The sequence below is a fragment of the Eretmochelys imbricata genome, chromosome 4, assembly GCF_965152235.1.
Source record: "Eretmochelys imbricata isolate rEreImb1 chromosome 4, rEreImb1.hap1, whole genome shotgun sequence".
Classification (NCBI taxonomy): domain Eukaryota; kingdom Metazoa; phylum Chordata; order Testudines; family Cheloniidae; genus Eretmochelys; species Eretmochelys imbricata.
In genome coordinates this window covers 97,638,136-97,658,783 of record NC_135575.1, presented here as the reverse complement: position 1 = coordinate 97,658,783, position 20,648 = coordinate 97,638,136, and the positions used below count along the sequence as shown (strand labels likewise).

Genomic DNA, 20,648 nt, shown 5'->3' with positions numbered 1-20,648 from the left:
ATACACTTTCACCCTTCTTTTTGTGAGACTGAACAAGCCAAGCTCTTTTAATCTCATCTCATAAAATAGGCCTTCCATTTCTCTATTCATCCAATTAGCTCTTGTCTACACCTGTTCCAGTTTGAATTAATCTTTCTTGAGCATGGGTGACCAGAATTGTACACAGTATTCCAGATGAGGTCTGACCAATGCCTTGTACAATGTCATTAATACTTCTCTATCTCCACTGGAAACGTCTCCCCTAGTATGTCCTAGGATTGCATTTACCTTTTTCATGGATGCATCATGTTGGTTGCTCATCCTCTGATTGACCTATGCACCCAGGGGTCTCTCCTTCTCTTTCATTTCCAACTGATGAGCCACCAGCTTGTAGCAAAAAGAAAAGGTTTCAGAGTAACAGCCGTGTTAGTCTGTATTTGCAAAAAGAAAAGGAGTACTTGTGGCACCTTAGAGACTAACCAATTTATTTGAGCATAAGCTTTCATGAGCTACAGCTCACTTCAGAAATTCTGATTATTAGACCCCAAGTGCATGACCTTGCATTTTGTACTATTTAATTTCATCCCATTTCTGTCACTCCAGTCTTCAACGTCATTCAGATAATCTTATGTACTAATCTGATCCTCCTCTGTATGATGATGCCTCCAAACTTTGTATCAACAGCAAATTTCAAGAGCACACACCTACTTTTTGTGCCAGGATTATTAACAAAAATATTGAATAAGATTGGTCCCTAGACTGATCCTTGAGGAACGCCACTAGTATCCTCTCTCTAGTCCAATAATTCACCTTTTCACCTAATCAATCTTTTAGATAAGCGAAGTGCAGTAAAAGTTATTTTCTCAAAAGATGAAATTAGGTTATTTCAGCATGATCTACCATTGGTAAACGCTTTACCGTTTACCTGTATGAATTTAATTATTCTTTCGTTCACAATTTGTTCTCAAACCTTGAATACTACTGAGGTCAGTCTAGCAGGTTTGTAATTGCCTGTATCACTTTTTTCCCCCTTTCTTAAAAATAAGTACAACATTAGCTATTCTCCAGTCATATGGTTCTACCCCTTCGTGAATAGATTTATTTCCTTAAATCCTTGCTACTGGACTCACAATCTCATGTGCCAGTTCTTTCAATATTCTGGGATGGAAGTTATCTGGTCCCCCACCCCTACCCCCTTCCTCCCAACTTGAATGCATCAAACTCTTTAAGTTTTACTTCCACCTCAGTTCCACCTCTAATTTCCATTTCTTAGACATTCATTTCCATCAGCCATTGTGCCTTCGTGAACATGTTCCATATTATCCTAATAATTGAAAACCGAGGCAAAGTATTCATTTAGTTTTTGGGCCATACTTAGATTATCTGTAGTCTCCTTCCTAGCCACACTGCATAGCTGCAAACATCATCCTTCCTTTTTCGCTTTTTTATTTATATAACTAAAAACCTCTTCTTTTAATTTCTTTGGCAAGAGCTAATTCAGCTTGACTTTTAGAAATTATCACTTTATTCCTGCGTTTTCTAACCATCATGATGTAACTTTCTTTGCTGGTAATCCCTTTCCCCATTCCTTATAGGCCTCCGCTTACTCTTAATAACCTTTTTGAGGTGGTTATTCATCTAGCTGCAACTGGAGCCTTTCCGTTCAAGTTTTTTCCCCTTCCTTGGGATGCAGATCTCTCAGATAGTTTTTGTATAGTTCATTTGAAGAAATTCCAAGACTTCTCCACATTTAAGTCATTGAGCTCTTCAGTCCAGTTGACTTCTTTGGGAAATTAAGGTAATTAGTTAAAATCTGCCCTTTTGAAATCAAAATCCGTAGTTGACAAGCTGGTTTTGATTATCCTTCTATTTAATGTATCAATTTGTGATCACCTGATCCAAAGCTAGTTCCTATAACCAGCTCTTCCATACTATCACTTGTGTTTCTTTACAACAGAGGTTCTCAAACTGTGATGTGTGGACCACCAGTGGTCTGCAAGCTCCATTCCGGTGGTCCGCGGATAGTTCCTTCTAAGATGCATGCCTGGGCGCCCACACATAAGAGAATGAAGGGCCACCCACCTAATTATTGGAGCCGTGCAGGCATGGCTCCACTAATTAGGTGCCTGGCCCCTGGAGAAGACGCACATGTAAGGTGAGGTGGTGGCCTTGTGGGCAATAGGGAGTAGGTGGGAGGGGGAAGTGTGGTGATAAAATTGGGTAGGGGGAATTCGGGATGTGCAGGGCTGCGGCAGCCAGAGAAAGACGCGACTTTCCCCAGCTCTAAGGCTGCGGCTGCCGGGGAGAGACGGCCCTCCTTGCCAGCCTCAGCTTGGAGGCTGCCACAGTGGGGGACAGAGGGAGAGACACCCCTCCCTTCTTCCCAGCTCGGGGGCTGCCGTGGCGGGGGAGAGTGGGCACTTCGATTGCATTAGAAAGATAAAACCACTAATATTAAAATATGAATTGTGTGCTTCTATTTGAAGAATAAAAAGTTTGTTTTTTTTTTTTTTATTATTTAAAGCGCTTTACAATAGTTAGCTAACAGTACAAGCAACATTTGGAAAGATCATTAAGTGGTCCGCCGAGACCCTCAGCAATTTTCAAGTGGTCCGCGAAAAAGAAAGTTTGAGAATGACTGCTTTACAGTTTACTGCTTCATTGATGTACAGTTCCAAACATGTTTACCTTTTATTTCTCTCTTCTTAACCACACATACTCTTCAATGCCTGTATTCCAGTCATGAGTGCTATTCCACCATGTGTCTGTAATCCCTATAATTTCTGGTTTGACCTCCTGCAACAGTAGTTCCACTTACTCCATTTTATTGCCCAAACTCCTTGCATTCTTGAATAAGCATTTCAGTTGTTTCCCTGGGACCTCACCTAGTTTTCTAGCTTGTGGTGTTCCATTATCCCTTACTGTGTCTTCTTTTAGCTGATTTTCCTGCTTCTATGTATTGATGCCAGGCATAGAGATATTTTCAAATCTCTCCCAACCTTATTCCCCCATCTTATTTAAAGCCATTCTTATCAGTCATGCCAGCCTTAATCCCAGAAGATTAATACCCCAGGTACTCAAGTGGAGTCCATTAGTTGAGAAGAGTCTTGTTTCCCTAAATGCCTCCCAATAGTTGATCATCCCAAATCCTTGTTGCACCAATCCTTGAGCTATTTGTTGATTTTAATTGTCTTGTCATGCATTCTCCCTCCTTCTCTAGGGACCAGAAATATTCCACTGAAAATCACCCGAGCTTCCTCTTAGCATCTTACTGAGCTGAGCATAGTCATCCTTGATCTATTTCAGTGGGAATCTAGCAGTGTTCTTCATCTTGACTTGCAGTACAACTTGTGGATTTTTGCCCACTCCTCTCAGGATCCTCTTCAGCTCCATATCCACATCTTGGCGCCTGGGACATAGCACACTGTTCTGTTCTCTGGATCTGTTCTGGTTATAGGCCTGTCAATTCTTCTGAGTATAGGTCACATATACCTGATCATATAGACCTGTCTGTTCCTTGTATTAGTATGAATACTTGCATGTTATCCTCCATTTTCCTTAGGCTCGGGTCCATCATCTCTTCCTCTTTTTTCTGCAGGAACTGGTTTCCCTTCTTTTCTTTCTTGCCACCGCATCTTCTGCCTGTTTTTTCTTCTCATTCTCCAGTGCAGCAAAACTGTTACTTAACTCAGTTTCACACTAGGTGGTCTCTTCCTCTGCTTTGTCCTTATGGTTACGTTTTCGCATGGATCTGGCAGTCCTCCCTTTAGCTCCTTTTGTTTGGCAGGTGTCCACAGATCTTTAGTTGCTGTACCACCTTCTGTGTCCTCTTCTGCATTATACCTTCAAATCCCCTTCTAAATTTCATCATCTCCAGCTTCATCTCTAATCCTTGGATCTTCTCTGCCATGAGCTCTGTCAAGTGACGTTTCATACATAAGTAGCTCCCACCAGATGTACGTCCCCCCAGCTTCTGCATCTAACCATCTTCTTTCCTATCCTATCCTCCGTAGGAGCCTCAGTAGCCATCATTGTTTTCTCTTCCTATGCACTATTCCTGGTGGTGGGAGGGGGGAGAAAGGGAAGTATGTGTGGGGGTATCTCATTCCCCAAACTCTGCTGTTAGCTGTTCACTGCTCCAATGTTTGTTAGTAACTGGCTTTTAAATCTGACTTTTATTGGAAAGCACAGTAAACACTTATGGCCCAGATTGTGCCTAGGCCTTACATGGGCATGTGCAGGTAAATGGAGAAGTAGTAGAGTGGTACTTCCACCATGTTTGGCCTGGCAGTGTGCACCAGAGAGGGTGGGCCATGTTGTTTTCACTCCTCTGCACTGTTCCTCAGACCTATACCAGCACCACTAATACCATTTGAGGAAGACAGCAGAGCTAAGATACCCCCTACATTGAGAACTCCAGGAGGTAATCTGTGTCCAGGAGGGGAGCTTCTTGGAGCAGAGCAATCTACACTGTTCGCAAAACATGGCTGTGCCATAGAAGCACAACAGAGCCTGTAACTAGCACGAATTATGTGAACCATTTGTCACCCCGACAGTTTCACTATTTAAATGTTTTCACTTCTTATGATTTGATGTGGCACATTACTTTCTTGCTTTTTGTGCTGCACATGTATTTGGAAGGAGCATCTTATCGAAAGGCATTAATTCTGTTTGTGTGGTGTAAATTTATATGTGCAGGGCAGGTTACAGCAGGAGTTATATAAAACTACAGATGTTGTTTTATTGCTTGGGAGGCATTTGAATATTAATCCCTTACAATAGGCCAAAAATGTGTGGGTGTATCTTTCAGAACCATTCAGTTTCTCATAGAGCAATCTTATTTGTTGGGTTTGAATTGTAACTATTTTTCATGATCTTTCTAAATCAGGGGTTCTCAAACTGGGGGTCGGGACCCCTTAGGGAGTTGCAAGCTGTCAGCCTCCACCCCAAACCCTGCTTTGCCTCCAGCATTTATAAAGGTGTTAAATTAAAATATGGTTTTTTTAATTTATAAGGGGGGGGTCACACTCAGAGGCTTGCTATGTCAAATGGGTCACCTGTACAAAAGTTTGAGAACCACTGTTATATCTGAAGTAATCCTAAAACTTTAAAGTTGCAATTGAAATGTATTCACCTCGTCCTGGTGAATTTCTAAGAATGTGACCATTTCTGGACATTCAGTTCTTTTGAACTCTTTCATATGAGATGCATATTTCTATAGAACAGGTGAATTGGAATGGAAGAAAGGTATTTCTAATTCACATTTCCCTATTCATTACATTACACATACTTAGGGGTGTAAATTAAAGATAAACTCTGTCAAGATGTAGCTAAATGGCTCGAAAGGATAAACTGGTTCAGCAAAATCAGGTTCTTTATTATGTCAAGTTTGATTGAATGATGTACAGTGTAATGTGTTTCTACAGGAATGTACCCGGTAGACCAGTCAGAGTATAACAACCTGAAAAGTGCTATAGAAAAACTGACACTAAATGATTCCAGTGTAACTATTCATCGGGATAGCAGCCTTGCCTTAGGAGCTGGATGGAGGTGAGACTTACTACAATTACTACACTTTAATTTTAGGAAGTGTCTTATAATATATGGGGGGCTTGTTGATGGTATAGGTCTTTTACTTCTGGGGATTTTAATTCTAATTCATATTAGGCCTAAAGTGAGTGCTTGATCTTATTTCTAGTCCATTTTCGTGTACAGCACACAATTTGTCTTGATTGGCAGTCTTCCTTCAAGAGAAGCCCTGGAGTAGAGCTGGGAGAAATTTCTCAGATTAATAGTTAATTTGCCAAAAAGTTCAGTTTTTGGGGTGGGTGTGTTTGTTTCTGTGTATGTCTGTCTCACTAGCCACTGGGCTAAGGGTTATAACACAATTGGGCTGAGAGGAGATTTGAATCCACATCTCTGACCTACCTTACCTACCACCCAGGTGAGTGCCCCCGTTTGCTGGCCAAACCAAAAAAACCCACAATTATTTGCTTGGCTCTATCCTGGAATCAGAGGGCATAGATATCATTGGTCAGGATTAAGGATTGCCTTTACTGTGCTTGACATTGCCATATAATTTAGTTTCCTAGCACTGTATTAATAATGTAAAATAATAGAGTGCACATTTTGAATAACAAAGTATTATTTTTTTTAGGTTGGGGTTTCTTGGTCTTCTACATTTGGAAGTTTTTAATCAGCGCTTGGAGCAAGAATACAATGCATCTGTCATTTTGACTGCACCCACTGTTCCATATAAAGCTGTTCTTTCCTCAGCAAAACTGATAAAGGTATTGTAATTTAGTTACAGGAGCTTGAAATGAACAGCAGCCTAAAACCTTTTCTAAGCTACTAAAATAAATTGTAGATCAGTATCTTATAGGTGAAGCAGCAGCGTCTTCTCCCTTGTTTAGGTTCCTTAGCACTATACCTTAGAAAAATTCCTCAGGCTGTGGGTTCAAAAAAAAAAAAAAAAGGGAACTCTAGCGTCTCTGCGGCTTGCAGCACAGCATTGAAATTTGGCAGGGATAGTTCTGGGAAAAAGGAAGCTCTTTTTGCTGGCTCCTTGTGCACATGTACAGAATTGGCTGAGGTACAAGCTCTTGAAAATTGCCATTTATGCCCTGCGTTTGTCTTGATGTGAAAAACCCTGCATGTTCTATATGTGCCTGGTAGGGCTGTCAAGCGATTAAAAAAATTAATAGCAATTAGTTGTGCTGTTAATAATAGAATACCATTTATTTAAATATTTTGGATGTTTTCTACATTTTCAATTATACTGATTTCAGTTACAACACAGAATACAAAGTGTATAGTGGTCACTTTATATTTATTTTCATTACAAATATTTACACTGTAAAAAACAAAAGAAATAGTATTTTTCAATTCGTCTAATACAAGTACTGTAGTGCAATCTCTTTATCATGAAGGTTGAATTTACATGTAAAATTTTAGAGCCTAGAAGTCCACTCAATCCTACTTCATGTTCAGCTAATTGCTAAGACAAACAAGTTTGTTTACATTTGCAGGAGATAATGGTACCTGCTTCTTGTTTACCATGTCACCTGTTTTGGATCGTTATCGAGCAGAACCTGTCATCGGCATGGACGCAGGTCCTCTGGAATGGTGGTTGAAGCATGAAGGGACATACAAATCTTTAGTACTTCTGGCACATAAATACCGTGCAATGCTGGCTACAAACGTGCCACGCAAACACATTTCTCACTTTCAGGTGACATAAATAAGAAGCGGGCAGCATTATCTCCTGTAAATGTAAACAAACTTGTTTGTCTCAGCGATTGGCTGAACATGAAGGAGGACTGAGTGGACTTGTAGGCTCTAAAGTTTTACACTGTTTTGTTTTTGAATGCAGTTATGTAACAAAAAAAAAAATCTACATTTGTAAGTTAGTTTCACGACAAAGAGATTGCACTACAGTACTTGTATAAGGTGAATTGAAAAATACAATTTCTTTTGTTTATCATTCTTACAGTACAAATATTTGTAATAATAAATACTGTGAGCACTACACTTGTATTCTGTGTTGTAATTGAGATGAACGAATTTGAAAATGTAGAAAAACATCCAACAATATTTAATAAATTTTCAATTGGTATTCTATTGTTTAACAGTGCGATTAATCACAATTTTTTGAGTTTACTGTGTGAGTTAACTCCGATTAATCGACAACCCTAGTGCTGCGTCATAACTCCATAATTATGTCTGTGGGGGCATGCAAACCTGATTGATGAGGAAAAACCTTCTCCATCTGGAGACATGCTCTTCTGTTAGATTTTGTATTGCAGCGGAGAAGCATTCATGTGGAGCTGCTGACAGATAAAGGATTCTCTCCCCTTCACTCCCCCCTCCCCCCCCCCGGTCATGTCTGTCCCCTCATCCAGTGTCAACTTCCAACTGAGCTTAACGAAACAAGGCAGGTAATACACAGACTTTGTTTGGAAGCAGTTAGGGTTGCTACACACTTCACATGCCAGGTGTACAAACCCATAGAAGCAAGGAAACAAAGTTAAGCCGCCTAACAGTACATACGATCTATCCTTGCACCCACAGGTACATTATCACTATTACAATTACAGACCACGCATCAGAACCATAACTGTTCATCTACTGATGCCAGCCTTCCATGACACCTTTTATCTACCCTGCAGCGTACATCGCTCCTTGCTAAACTTCCTTTTAGCATACCAAACATCCACAATTGCCAGTGTTGGAGAAAACATCTGGAAAAAGGATGTGTGCAGAAGGGTGCAAACAGGGAAAAATTAAGGCTGCAATCTGTGGCATGTGGTATTACACTGTTTGTGGTAATGATAAGTTGTGTGCTTGTGCGTGGAGGGGTAAGCTAGTCATATTACAGTAACTCCTCACTTAAAGTCGTCCCGGTTAACGTTGTTTTGTTGCTGATCAATTAGGGAACATGCTCATTTAAAGTTGCACAGTGCTCCCTTATAACATGCTTTGTCCACTGCTTGCAGGAAGAGCAGCCCGTTGGAGCTAGCTGGTGGGGGCTTGGAACCAGGGTGGACCGGCAGCCCCACTATCAGCTCCCTGTTCCCCTAAATTCCCTGTGCGGCAGCTGCCCAGCAGGCTATCAATTGCCAGCGGTTCAGCTGTCCCTCCCCCCATTGCCATGTGCCACACATAGAACACTACTGGGGAACTGATAATATAGATTCTGCACCTATTGCTGGTGGGAACCAAAGAGACATGAGCTCACATCTCGCTTGTTCTACAGACTTGTGCCCTTCAAAACCCTTATTATTGAGCAAGGCCTCCTATCCATTGAGAGTTTACACAATGGGTTAGAATCTAGGTCTCTGATATGGAAGGACCCTGGTGTCAGGCTGGCCATTCAGTCACACTGTCTATAAAAAGAAAAGGAGTGCTAGTGGCACCTTAGAGACTAACCTAGTACTCCTTTTCCTTTTGCGAATACAGACTAACACGGCTGCTACTCTGAAAACTGTCTATAAAAATTTTCCAAATCTATCTACTCAGCTAAGCTGTCTATAAAAATGGGACTACTGCATATTTAACCCTCTGTTTGAAAAACATAATTTGTGGTCATGTAACTCAAGACCCACATCATAATGCATCTGCACAAGGGGGCAGAATTAATGTTGCACAGGCAGGCAGCTTTAATTCTGGTACTTCCTAACTTCAGGCTTATGAAGTCCAGCACTCAAAATAACATTATTTTATTTTTATGTAATTAAGTCTACATTGTGCTGCCTGTGGGAGATCCTGTCTCTAAGTAACTTCGGATCTTAGTGCTGAGAGACTGATATACAGACCGCAATTTCTCTCTGACAATATTTCCCACATTTTTCTCTCCCAAAAAGCTGTAACAAGATTTGAATTGAACGATGAAAAGACTCTTGTGATGCATCTGTATAATATTTGTTTTGGCAGGAGAGACAGAGCAGAATTATTTTAATTGGAATACTGTCAAGAATAAAATGGCAAACTTTTCAGTTGTTCATGAGTTTAGTGTACTGTCTCATGTAAAGTGAAGGACTTCTGCAGCGTGCCACTCGAGCTCATAAATTTCCCATTGATTTTAATTTAAAATTAGTGAGTACCTGTTCCATGGGAGCAATTTACTTTTCAGCACACCTCATCATGGGTTCCACAGATAATGTTTCTAGCGATACAATTATGCAAAATATAGAAATTGCATTTTCTCTGAGCTGTAGCCTTTCAGTTACAGTTCAGCACAAACAGCATGCAATGGGATTCCATCTCTTCTCACTTTCCTGAAAGTGACTAAAATTGGCATTCACTGAAGTTCAAAGATGAAGGAAGAAATACAGTCATGCCATGAAGCAATTTCTCATAATGCAGGTGGTTATGTGCATCCTTTTAGATACACACAACCCCTTGATGAAAAGGTGACTGTTTCAGAAAAGTGATGGTCATAAGGATTAAAAGTTATGTTGGCCTGAAGTCCACAACTTGTAAGACCAATGATAACACTCCTGGAGCGATGGGAGTAGTGACTGATTTCAGGTTCATTGTCTTGCAAACCATTAGGGCTATAAAAATGAATGCTATACAGTGCTGGACAGCTTGAAAATGTACCAGTAATTTCTTAGCTTACTAGATCAAGATATCCAACTTCAAAATAACATGTTCTGAGTATCATCTTGCCTTTTCCCAGCAACTTCAATTTTCAACTGATTTTGGTGGCTGCTGTCTCAAATTGTTTAAAACCAGAGCCAATTCTTTATATCATCTAAAAGTCTGGAATCCCAGCAGTCAAATAGTGTAAAGCATTAATCTGTAACTCAGCGTTTGAGACTCCTGCCTCTTACTTGTTGCAGAATTTAGTCAATATGCAGTGAATAATGAAAGTGCCCTTTTCCAGTCTGGGGATTGGATGTTATGCAGTGAATATTGAACAATGAGGATAAAAAATAAATATTGAGCAAATGCTTTATTCACTGGTCACCTTTCAGCCTTAATGATCTTTTAATGTAGTTTTTGTGTGAAAGTCTTCTTCATTGGTATTCATAATAATCTTTCTACATAATGTTTGGACGGTGCATGAATTTTCATAGTGAAAACGAGAGGCTTTTAAAACCATCTTTTGCAGAGGTACAGTGCTCTTACATTTCAGCTATTCCTTTAATCTAATATTAATATTATGATAACCATTGACAGTAGACAAGACTGTATGGTATTTAGGAGATTTTAATTACATTGTGTTTTATTCCTATCCTTCTGCATTGATGGTAAATCTGTTTTTCGGTTCAGTATTTAAACATACCAATTTAGATGGCTGACATTTAAAAATATTCCATTCAAGTACTTTTATGTCTTTGACTGAAATGCGATGTCTGGTAGTGCTTTAAAATCATATTTGCCATGAATTTGAGATAATCACATTTCTCACAAGTGTTTCCCCAAACAATTGCAATATACAACAAGGAGTCCGGTGGCACCTTAAAGACTAACAGATTTATTTGGGCATAAGCTTTCATTGGTAAGAAACCACTTCTTCAGATATACGGAAGAAGTGGTTTTTTATCCACGAAAGCTTATGCCCAAATAAATTTGTGAGTCTTTAAGGTGCCACTGCACTCCTTGTTGTTTTTGTGGATACAGACTAACACAGCTACCCCCTGATAATTGCAATATAATTTATATAATCTCACAGCATGAAATTTTGTGAAGCTTCCCCCCTTTCATGTATTTTAAATGGGAAAAGTCTTCTAGAAATACTGCCATTGACAAAAAGGGTGGGAGCTAGTGATATTCGTAAGCGCGGTATAAAAAGTCATTTATATATATGGAGGTCAGAGTAGATGATCATGATAGTCCCTTCTGACCTTAAAGTCTTTGAGGCTATGTGTTTTTTATGTGACAATTTTTCATCCATTGTAACACCCCTGTAGATTTTTTTACAATTAAAACTAACTCAATTTAATAAATTGAAAAATTGAGCACTGATGATCCTTCTTTACTTTCAGTGTATTTTAAATTAACCAGAATTAAGACTTACATGTAACAAAAAGATACACTTGTCTATTGTAAGCCACCACAACATTCTGAAGAGAGGTTATAGATGCTCCGCAGCAACGCTTTTATTCATTCAAAATAAACATTGATTTAACTTTCTGTGGACAAAGGGCTTGCTTCTGGGAGTTTTGTGTGAGAAATGCTTGCAGAATTGGGATCACAGTCATGATGCCTAGTTTTTAAAAGTAAACACTCTATTTTGGTCTGCTACATTTGGCACAAAAGTAAGGTAGAGGTAAAATTGTGTGTGTTAATCTACTTGATATTGGAGATAGTTACCTGCCTTACTGTACCAGACAATCATTAATACCTGAGGCTGCAAAGGTAGCTTTACATTTTAATGTTGCTGCTTCCTTATACTTAATGAACATCAAAAACTTATGAAACAAGAAATAATAATGTAAGTGTTCTTATTTTCATAAATAAATTTCCAGAAATGTCTTTTCTCTAATCAGTGGTCTGAGAATAAAGTTCACTAGAAGTACTTGTAAAGGGACTCTAGTGGAAGCAAGTTCTTGATTCAGTTGATGTCTTTCCTTTTGTAGGAGCACGGAAAAGAGGAGATTACTGTTATCAACCCTGCTGAGTTTCCTGATAAATCTTCAGTATCAGAATATTTGGAACCAACCGTTTTGGGGACTATCATAACACCTGATGAATATATTGGAAAAATAATAACTCTCTGTCAGGTTTGTATAGAATTTTAGTTTTGTGATTGCACTCTTAAACCAGATTGGTATCTAGATACCACAGTGATGGGTACCATAGGAGTGTTTAGTAATAATACTGTCTCAATAATATAAAGATTTAAAGCTGTCAGGTCTGAATGACATCACTTTTCTGAATTATAAGGTCATCTAGCAAGGTAATAACTTTTATTGGACCAACTTCTGAAGAAGAGCTCTGTGTAGCTCGAAACTTTGTCTCTCTCACCATCAGAAGTTGGTCCAATAAAATATATTACCTCGCCCACTTTGCGTCTCTAATGTCCTGTGACCAGCACGGCTACGACACTGCATACAAGTTCATCCAGTGAAAGATAGCTACTCAAGCTCAACCCTGGAGAGTCTTTTAAACAATTGATCCAGCTCCCAATTAAAGAGATGGGGTTTTGCTAGTTTGTTTCACCACTAAGGAGGGGAATCACCAATGGGAGATGCTGGCTGTATTAGGTACAGCATATGTAGGAGTAATTTAATTAAATATAATTTCTATCCACAGACCTGAATAACAGCGGTTTCTCTTGCTTAACTTAGGAAGTTTTGCAGTTTCTTGTCTCTCTGACAAGTGTTGCAAATATGATATGTTTTACCTGACTCTGCCATGTACATATGTTGAACAAAGCAGGATGATGGAAATTATAGTCAATGATTCAAATAATCCCATTCTGGTAGAAAACTAACATTGTTTCCATTGATTACATCTGCAATACACATTTTAAAAGCTTGATTCTTTACCCAAACACCTTCCCCTGTTGCATGTGCAATATTTTACTCTATTTTTTTTAAATGTGTACATTAATAATAAATGAAACACTGTTCCTAAAAGCAGTATTTTATATGGTTTTGTATATACAAAATTTGTCACAAAATGTTTTGTAGTATACAAAATTACAGTATACATAATTCAGGACAGTATACTACTATGTCTGTTACATTAGTGCCGAAAGTATATATGGGATGAAGACATTGTATAGTTAAATAAATAAATATATAAAAATAAGACTATTGAAAGGAGTTGGGCCCTGATCCTACAAGCGCCCCATCATGGCTGGTCTCCTGTGTCTAATAACCTTGACTTTATTGGGGCTGCCTGTAGATATAAAGCTCACCCACGAAGAACTGCTTGCAAGATTAGGACATTAGGGAGCAGCAGCAGAAGCTCTTAAGATTTTCAGTGATGAGACAAGAGGCATTAGGAAATATATGCATGGGATGGATCTCTAGACCATTAGTACAAAAATGGCCACTTCTTGAATTATGATGCTGTAATTCTCCATGAATTCTGGGAATCTAAACAAAACTACTTAAAAAAAAAAAAAAAGGTTCTGGCAACAAGCCATCAGACAGTTTGAGCACTTTCTGTATAATAATAGCCCCATATTTGCCCGTTTGTTCTGTATTTGTGTTGTGAGATTTTTCTGCTGAGGAGAGTTCATTCTTTTAAAGTGTCATATTTATTAGACTCGCAGGGCTGTTCAGAAGGACATGGTGTACATTGATGAGCACAGGGTTATGCTGAAATATATCTTCCCGCTGAATGAAATTGTGGTGGATTTTTATGATGCTTTGAAATCACTCTCTTCTGGATATGCTAGGTAATTTTTTTTTCTTAAAATACAGTGTAAGAATTTTGAGTGAGATTTTCAAAGACACAAATGAGAAGTAAGTGCTCAACTCATTATTATCATTAAACACCGTATTCAGGGAAGCATAGCCATGTGTAATAGCATTTCCTCAAGGAGTTTACAATGTAGATTAAACATAACAGAGAAGGGGATGACAGATGGTGGGGGTGGGGATATGGCAAGGACAAGGGATACAACAGTGAAAGATTGGATAAACTTACTGTTATGTTCATGTTTGACTAAAACAAATACATCTTTTCTCAGACTGCTACCAGAAAGCTTAAAAAAAAGTGGGGGGGGAGGTGAATGGGGTGGGGAGAAGGTTACCAGTAGATGTTGAATGTTTCACCAAAATAAGATTTTGTGAAATGTAAGAGATCTAGACTTATGTCTGTTTATAATATTGTGTGTGGGTGCGCGTGGGCGCGCTATGAATATTTTGCATACTTAGTAAGGGCAGTGTATAACAATGTTAAAAATAAAACTATTAAAATCTAATGTTATTAATAAAACTCTACTACAGCAGCTTCTTTCATAAAAGCTGTAGAACGTTCCTGTGGAATAGGAAGATATTAAACCCATTTTGCAGATGAGCAAACTGAGGCAAGGCCATACTGTACATCACGGACAGAACTGGGAATAAAACAGAAGAAACCCGACTTGTAGAAGAAGAAACTCCTGACATTCCCTTTTCTTATATATCAGTTCTGCAATAACAATGGTTAAATGACACACATTGTAGAGAGAAACCATGTATAAGGTATAAGTACAGTAGCTTCCACCCATTTTGGGTATTGTGATTGTTATTGGGAATGGAATTTCCTATTATCAGTTCTTCATTAAGTTACACTCAGACCTGCAGGCAGGGGTTTGAAAATCCCAGCCTAATAAATCAGGTCATGTTATGAAAATCAGTGGCAGTCAGTTTAGAAATCAGCTAACATAATTTACTGTGTTATATAACTATCCCCTTGCCAGCTGTACATTATGCAGTGTCCAGTGCTCTAATGTGAGAACTAGCATTATCTACCTGTCAAAGGGAACCTTGACAATGTACTTTTATTCATTAGTTCTTCTTTCCAGTGTGAGAAGGAAACCTTTCAAAATGTTAATTCATTAATACAAGTCTGAAGCCCAGATGAAGGGATATATTCTCAACTTTGTTCTGAGAATTAAGCAAATAATTTTCTGCATATTGAGATGAAATTTTGTTCCTTTAGGTAAAATAATCTTTACATCTGGTAGCTATAAAAATGTGCATATACTTACCAGCAGCCTTTAGGAGTTTAGGTGAAAGGAATATGTTGCGAGATAAATGGGATTTAAGCCAACAAACCTGCCTCTTATTATTGAAACCTGATCTTAGGAGTTTTGGTAGTAAGATGCATTATGCTTTGATACTGGTCTCATGATTTACTTTTTAATATCCACAATTGTGTTAGATATTTTACTGGCATAAGAATAACAGTTCCCTGCCTAAAAAGATTGCAGTTTAATCAACGTTCATATAATTCAATGGGTAGCAAGAGAGAACTCTTTGATTTACAGTGACAGGATTGCAAGATTGGTGGTTCTGCATGTTGTAGTGAAGTTTTTGGTTTTGTCCTTAAATATGTTTTATGAATATAGGTTTGATTGGATGTTGGGGTTTTTTGTGTGTTGTGTGGCTGAACTGGTAGGGAGAAAGAAAACAGGGAAGGGGAGAGGGTGCATAGAAAGAAAAATGAAGGGGGAGGAGAGTCAGAGGAGGGAGGGAGGTGATTAAAAAGGGGTGTGGTGGAGGGTGGAAATGAAGGTGAGAGAGATGGGGAGAAGCATGATGGCTGGGGGTGGGGGTGAGAGAGAGGGAGGTCTGGAAGCAAATTGAGCATTGGAACCTGACAGGAGTAGGCAGAGAGCAACCAATTAGTCAAATGGAGTGCATATAAAAAACAGTTTGGAGTTTGTTTTGAGGTTTAGGATTCTCATTACATCAGAATATATAAAGGCTCTGCTGGAGCCACTTGGAGGGGAAGTTTCAAAGGCTGAGGCTTTAAGGTTGGTCCAAAGAAGCTCCTCACACTTGTGCTCTCATGTTGGCTTGGTGGGAAAGAAGTTTCTTGGATCTGGTATCCCTGAGTGGCTCCTGGAGAATCCAGTGGGGATGGTGGGTCCTGAGGAGAAGGTATTCTATTGGAGGAGAAGGGGGTCCTATAAAGGTAGCCAGCGAGTCAGGCAGTGGCATAGACAGCTGCAGTGGCACAGGAGCCAGCAAACAGAGCTGTAAACAGGGGAGTTTGAGTGGGAGTTCTGTTGGAGGAGAAGGTATTTGACTTAGGTGAGAAGGCTATGACAGGTGCAGAGGCAGCAGTGGTAGTGACCCAAGCAGCGGAAGACACAATGAAGATGCCTGGATGTAGAAGCTGTGGCATGTACATGATCCTGAGGTGGTACCTGAAAAGAGTTTCGTCTGCATGAAGTGCCGCTTGATAGAGCTGATGGAAAAAAAGATCTGAGGATTGGAGATGCAGGTGGAAACTCTGGTTGAGTTTAGAAGAGGGTTCGAGTGGATGATGGAGCAAAGACATTAGCAGGACCCAAGACCTCTGAGGGGAGACTACTGGGTGAGAAAAGTGGACAGTGGAGGCATGTGACTAAGAGAACCAGGCAGAGGAAAAGATGGGCTAGTGAAGTAGAAATGGAGCTCAGGAACAGGTTTGCAGAGTTGGAAAATGAAGGGGCACAGCAGGTGGTCACTGAAGGTGAGAGGGCAAGGAAGAAGAGAAGAGCACCTAGTCCTACAGGAAGAGGGGAAGAGTCAATGGAGATAACACCAAATATGAGCCCCAGGAGGATACGGGATGGGTTGCAGAGGATTGCAAGGGACAATAGGAATCGAGAGGACTTGCAGCCAGAGGGAACAGGTGATAGACCAGAGAATCGCACCATCACCAGGAAAAGGCAGGTCTACATGATTGGGGACTCCTTACTGAGAAGAATAGACAGGCCTGTAACCAGAGCTGATCCAGAGAAAAGAAGGGTGTGCTGTCTGCCAGGTGTGAAGATACAGGACGTGGACCTGAGGCTGAAGAGAATCCTAATGGGAGCGGGAAAGAATCCACTGATTGTCCTTCATGTGGGAACAAATGATACGGCTAGATTCTCGCTGGAACATATCAAGGGAGACTATCCCAGACTGGGGAAGATGCTTAAGGAAATTGAGGCTCAGGTGATCTTCAGTGGGATTCTGCCTGTTCCTAGAGAAGGGCAACAAAGGTTTGACGAGATTATGATGATCAATAGATGGCTCACGCAGTGGTGCTATAAGGAGGGCTTCGGGATGTATGGCCACTGGGAAGCATTCATGGACAGAGGACTGTTCTCTCGGTATGGACTTCACCTGAGTAGGGAGGGAAATAGACTTCTAGGATGGAGGCTGGCACAACTGATTAAGAGAGCTTTAAACTAGGAATTTGGGGGAGATGGTTGGGAGATGTCCAGGTAATCTCCACGCCAGATTTTAGCATTGAGAGGGAAGAAAACGAAGTAAGAAAGGATACAGCCCTGGGTAGGAGAATGGACATTAGGAGGAAGGGTAGTGTAGATACTAGTCTAATAGGTGATACTGGCAGTAGAATGTCTGTGCCTAATCGGGTAAAGAATGTGAGAGAAGCCAAACGGCAAAAATTAAGATGTTTGTACACTAATGCAAGGAGCCTAGGTAACAAAATGGAGGAACTAGAGCTATTGGTGCAGGAAGTGAAACCAGATATTATAGGGATAACAGATACATGGTGGAATAGTAGTCATAACTGGACTACAGGTATTGAAGAGTATGTGCTGTTTAAGAAAGACCGAAATAAAGGCAAAGGTGGTGGAATAGCATTGTATATCAATAATGAGGTAGACTGTAAAGAAATAAGTGATGATGGAATGGATAAGACAGTCTGTCTGGGCAAACACATTGGGGAAGAAAGCTACTAGAGCCTCCCCGGGATAGTGCTTGGGGTATGCTGTAGACCACCGGGATCCGATTTGGATAAGGATAGAGACCTCTTTAATGTTTTCAGTGAAGTAAATACAAATGGGAATTGCGTGATCATGGGAGACTTTAACTTCCCAGATAAGGACAAGTGCTAGTAATAATAATAGGGCTCAGATTTTCCTGGATGCGGTAGCTGATGGATTCCTTCACCAAGTTGTTGCTGAACCAACAAGAGGGGATGCAATTTTAGATTTGGTTTCGGTGAGTAGTGAGTACCTCATAGAAGAAATGGTTGTAGGGGACAACCGTGGTTCGAGCAATCATGAGCTAATTCAGTTCAAACTAAATGGAAGCATAAACAAAAATAGATCTGTGACTAGCCTTTTTTATTTCAAAAAGACTAACTTTAAAAAATTAAGGAAATTAGTTAGGGAAGAGGATTGGACTGAAGAACTTGTTGATCTAAAGGCGGAGGAGGCCTGAAATTACTTCAAGTCAAGGTTGCAAAAACTATCAGGAGCCTGCATCCCAAGAAAGGAGAAAAAACTCATAGGCAGGAGTTGTAGACAAAGCTGGATGAGCAGAGAGTTGATTAAGAAAAAGCGGAAATCCTACAAGGAGTGGAAGATGGGAGGGATCAGCAAGGAAAGCTACCTTATTTAGGTCAGAACATGTAGGGATAAAGTGAGAAAGGCCAAAAGCCATGGAGAGTTGGACCTCACAAAGGGAATTAAAACCAATAGTAAGAAGTTCTATAGCCATATAAATAAGAAGAAAACAAAGAAAGAAAGAAGTGGGACCACTAAACCCTGATGATGGAGTGGAGGTTAAGGATAATTTAGGCATGGCCCAATATCTAAACAAATACTTGCCTCAGTCTTTAATGAGGCTAATGAAGAGCTTAGGGATAATGGTAGGATGAGAATGAGGATATGGAGGTCGATATAACCACATCCGAGGTAGAAGCAAAACTCTAACAGCTTAATGAAACTAAATCGGGGGGCCCAGATAATCTTAATCCAAGAATATGAAAGGAATTGGCACATGAAATTGCAAGCCCATTAGCAAGAATTTTTAATGAATCTGTAAACTCAGGGGTTGTATCGTATGACTGGAGAATTGGTAACATAGTTCCTATTTTTAAGAAAGGGAAAAAAAAATTGATCTGGGTAACTACCGACCTCTTAGTTTGACATGTGTAGTATGCAAGGTCTTGGAAAGGTCAAGGAAGGAGAAAGTAGTTAAGGACATTGAGGTCAATGGTAATTGGGACAAAATACAACATGATTTTACAAAAGGTAGATCTTGCCAAACCAACCTGATCTCCTTCTTTGAGAAGGGAACAGATTTTTTTAGTCAAAGGAAATGCAGTGGATTTCAGTAACGCGTTTGATACAGTTCCACATGGAGAATGATTAGCTAAATTGGAAAAGATGGAGATCAATATGAAAATTGAAAGGTGGATACGGAACTTGTTAAAGGGGAGACTACAATGGGTCCTTGAAAATTGAACTGTCAGGCTGGAAGGAGGTTACTAGTGGAGTTCCTCAGGAATCAGTTTTGGGACCAATCTTATTTAATCTTTTTATTACTGACCTTGGAACAAAAAGTGGGACTGTGCTAATAAAGTTTGTGGATGACACGAAGCTGGGAGGTATTGCCAATACAGAGAAGGACCGGGATATCATACAGGAAGATCTGGATGAGCTTGTAAACTGGAGTAATAGTAATAGGATGAAATTTAATAGTGAAAAGTGCAAGGTCATGCATTTAGGGATTAATAACAAAAAATTTTGTTATAAGCTGGCGACTCATCAGTTGGAAGTAAGAGAGGAGGAGAAGGACTTGGAGTATTGGTTGATCATATGATGACTATGAGCCGCCAATGTGATATGGCTGTGAAAAAAGCCAGTGCGGTCTTGGGGTGCATCAGGCGAGGTATTTCCAGTACAGATAAGGAGGTGTTAGTACCGTTATACAAGGCACTGGTGAGACCTCATCTGGAATATTGTGTGCAGTTCTGGTCTCCCATGTTTAAGAAGGATGAATGCAAACTGGAACAGGTACAGAGAAGGGCTACTAGGATGATCCGAGGAATGAAAAACCTGTCTTATGAAAGGAGACTCAAAGAGCTTGGCTTGTTTAGCCTAACCAAAAGAAGGCTGAGGGGAGATACGATTGCCCTCTATAAATATATCAGAGGGATAAATACCAGGGAGGGAGAGGAATTATTTAAGCCCAGTACCAATGTGGACACAAGAACAAATGGATATAAACTGGTCATCGGGAAGTTTACACTTGAAATTAGACGAAGGTTTCTAACCATCAGAGGAGTGAAGTTCTGGAATAGCCTTCCAAGGGGAGCAGTGGAGGCAAAAGGCATATCTGGCTTCAAGACTAAGCTTGATAAGTTTATGGTGGGGATGGGATAGCCTAATTTTGGCAATTAATTAATTAGCGGTAAATATGCCCAATGGCCTGTGATGGGACACTAGATACGGTGGGATCTGAGTTACGTCAGAGAATTCTTTCCTGGGTGTCAGACTGGTGAGTCTTGCTCACATGCTCAGGGTTTAGCTGATCGCCATATTTGGGGTCAGGAAGGAATTTTCCTCCTGGGCAGATTGGCAGAGGCCCTGGAGGTTTTTCGCCTTCCTCTGCAGTGTTGGGCACAGGTCACTTGCTGGAGGATTCTCTGCATCTTGAAGTCTTTAAACCACAAGTTGAGGACTTCAGAAGCTCAGAATAGGTCAGGGGTTTGTTACAGGAGTGGGTGGGTGAGATTTTGTGGCCTGCATTGTGCAGGAGGTCAGACTA

At 40.1% G+C, this 20,648-nt stretch overlaps 1 protein-coding gene across 2 annotated transcripts in view; it reads left to right on the top strand.

The window, feature by feature from the left end:
• The window catches only part of GUF1 (GTP binding elongation factor GUF1), a 50,405-nt gene that overhangs the window by 21,835 nt on the left and 7,922 nt on the right, over window positions 1–20,648 (top strand). For both annotated transcript variants that reach the window (XM_077815705.1, XM_077815706.1), the window contains 4 exons: window positions 5,406–5,529; window positions 6,137–6,269; window positions 12,066–12,209; window positions 13,704–13,837. In XM_077815705.1, coding sequence (XP_077671831.1) covers window positions 5,406–5,529; window positions 6,137–6,269; window positions 12,066–12,209; window positions 13,704–13,837 — 535 coding nt within the window. The remainder of the gene's footprint in view (window positions 1–5,405; window positions 5,530–6,136; window positions 6,270–12,065; window positions 12,210–13,703; window positions 13,838–20,648) is intronic.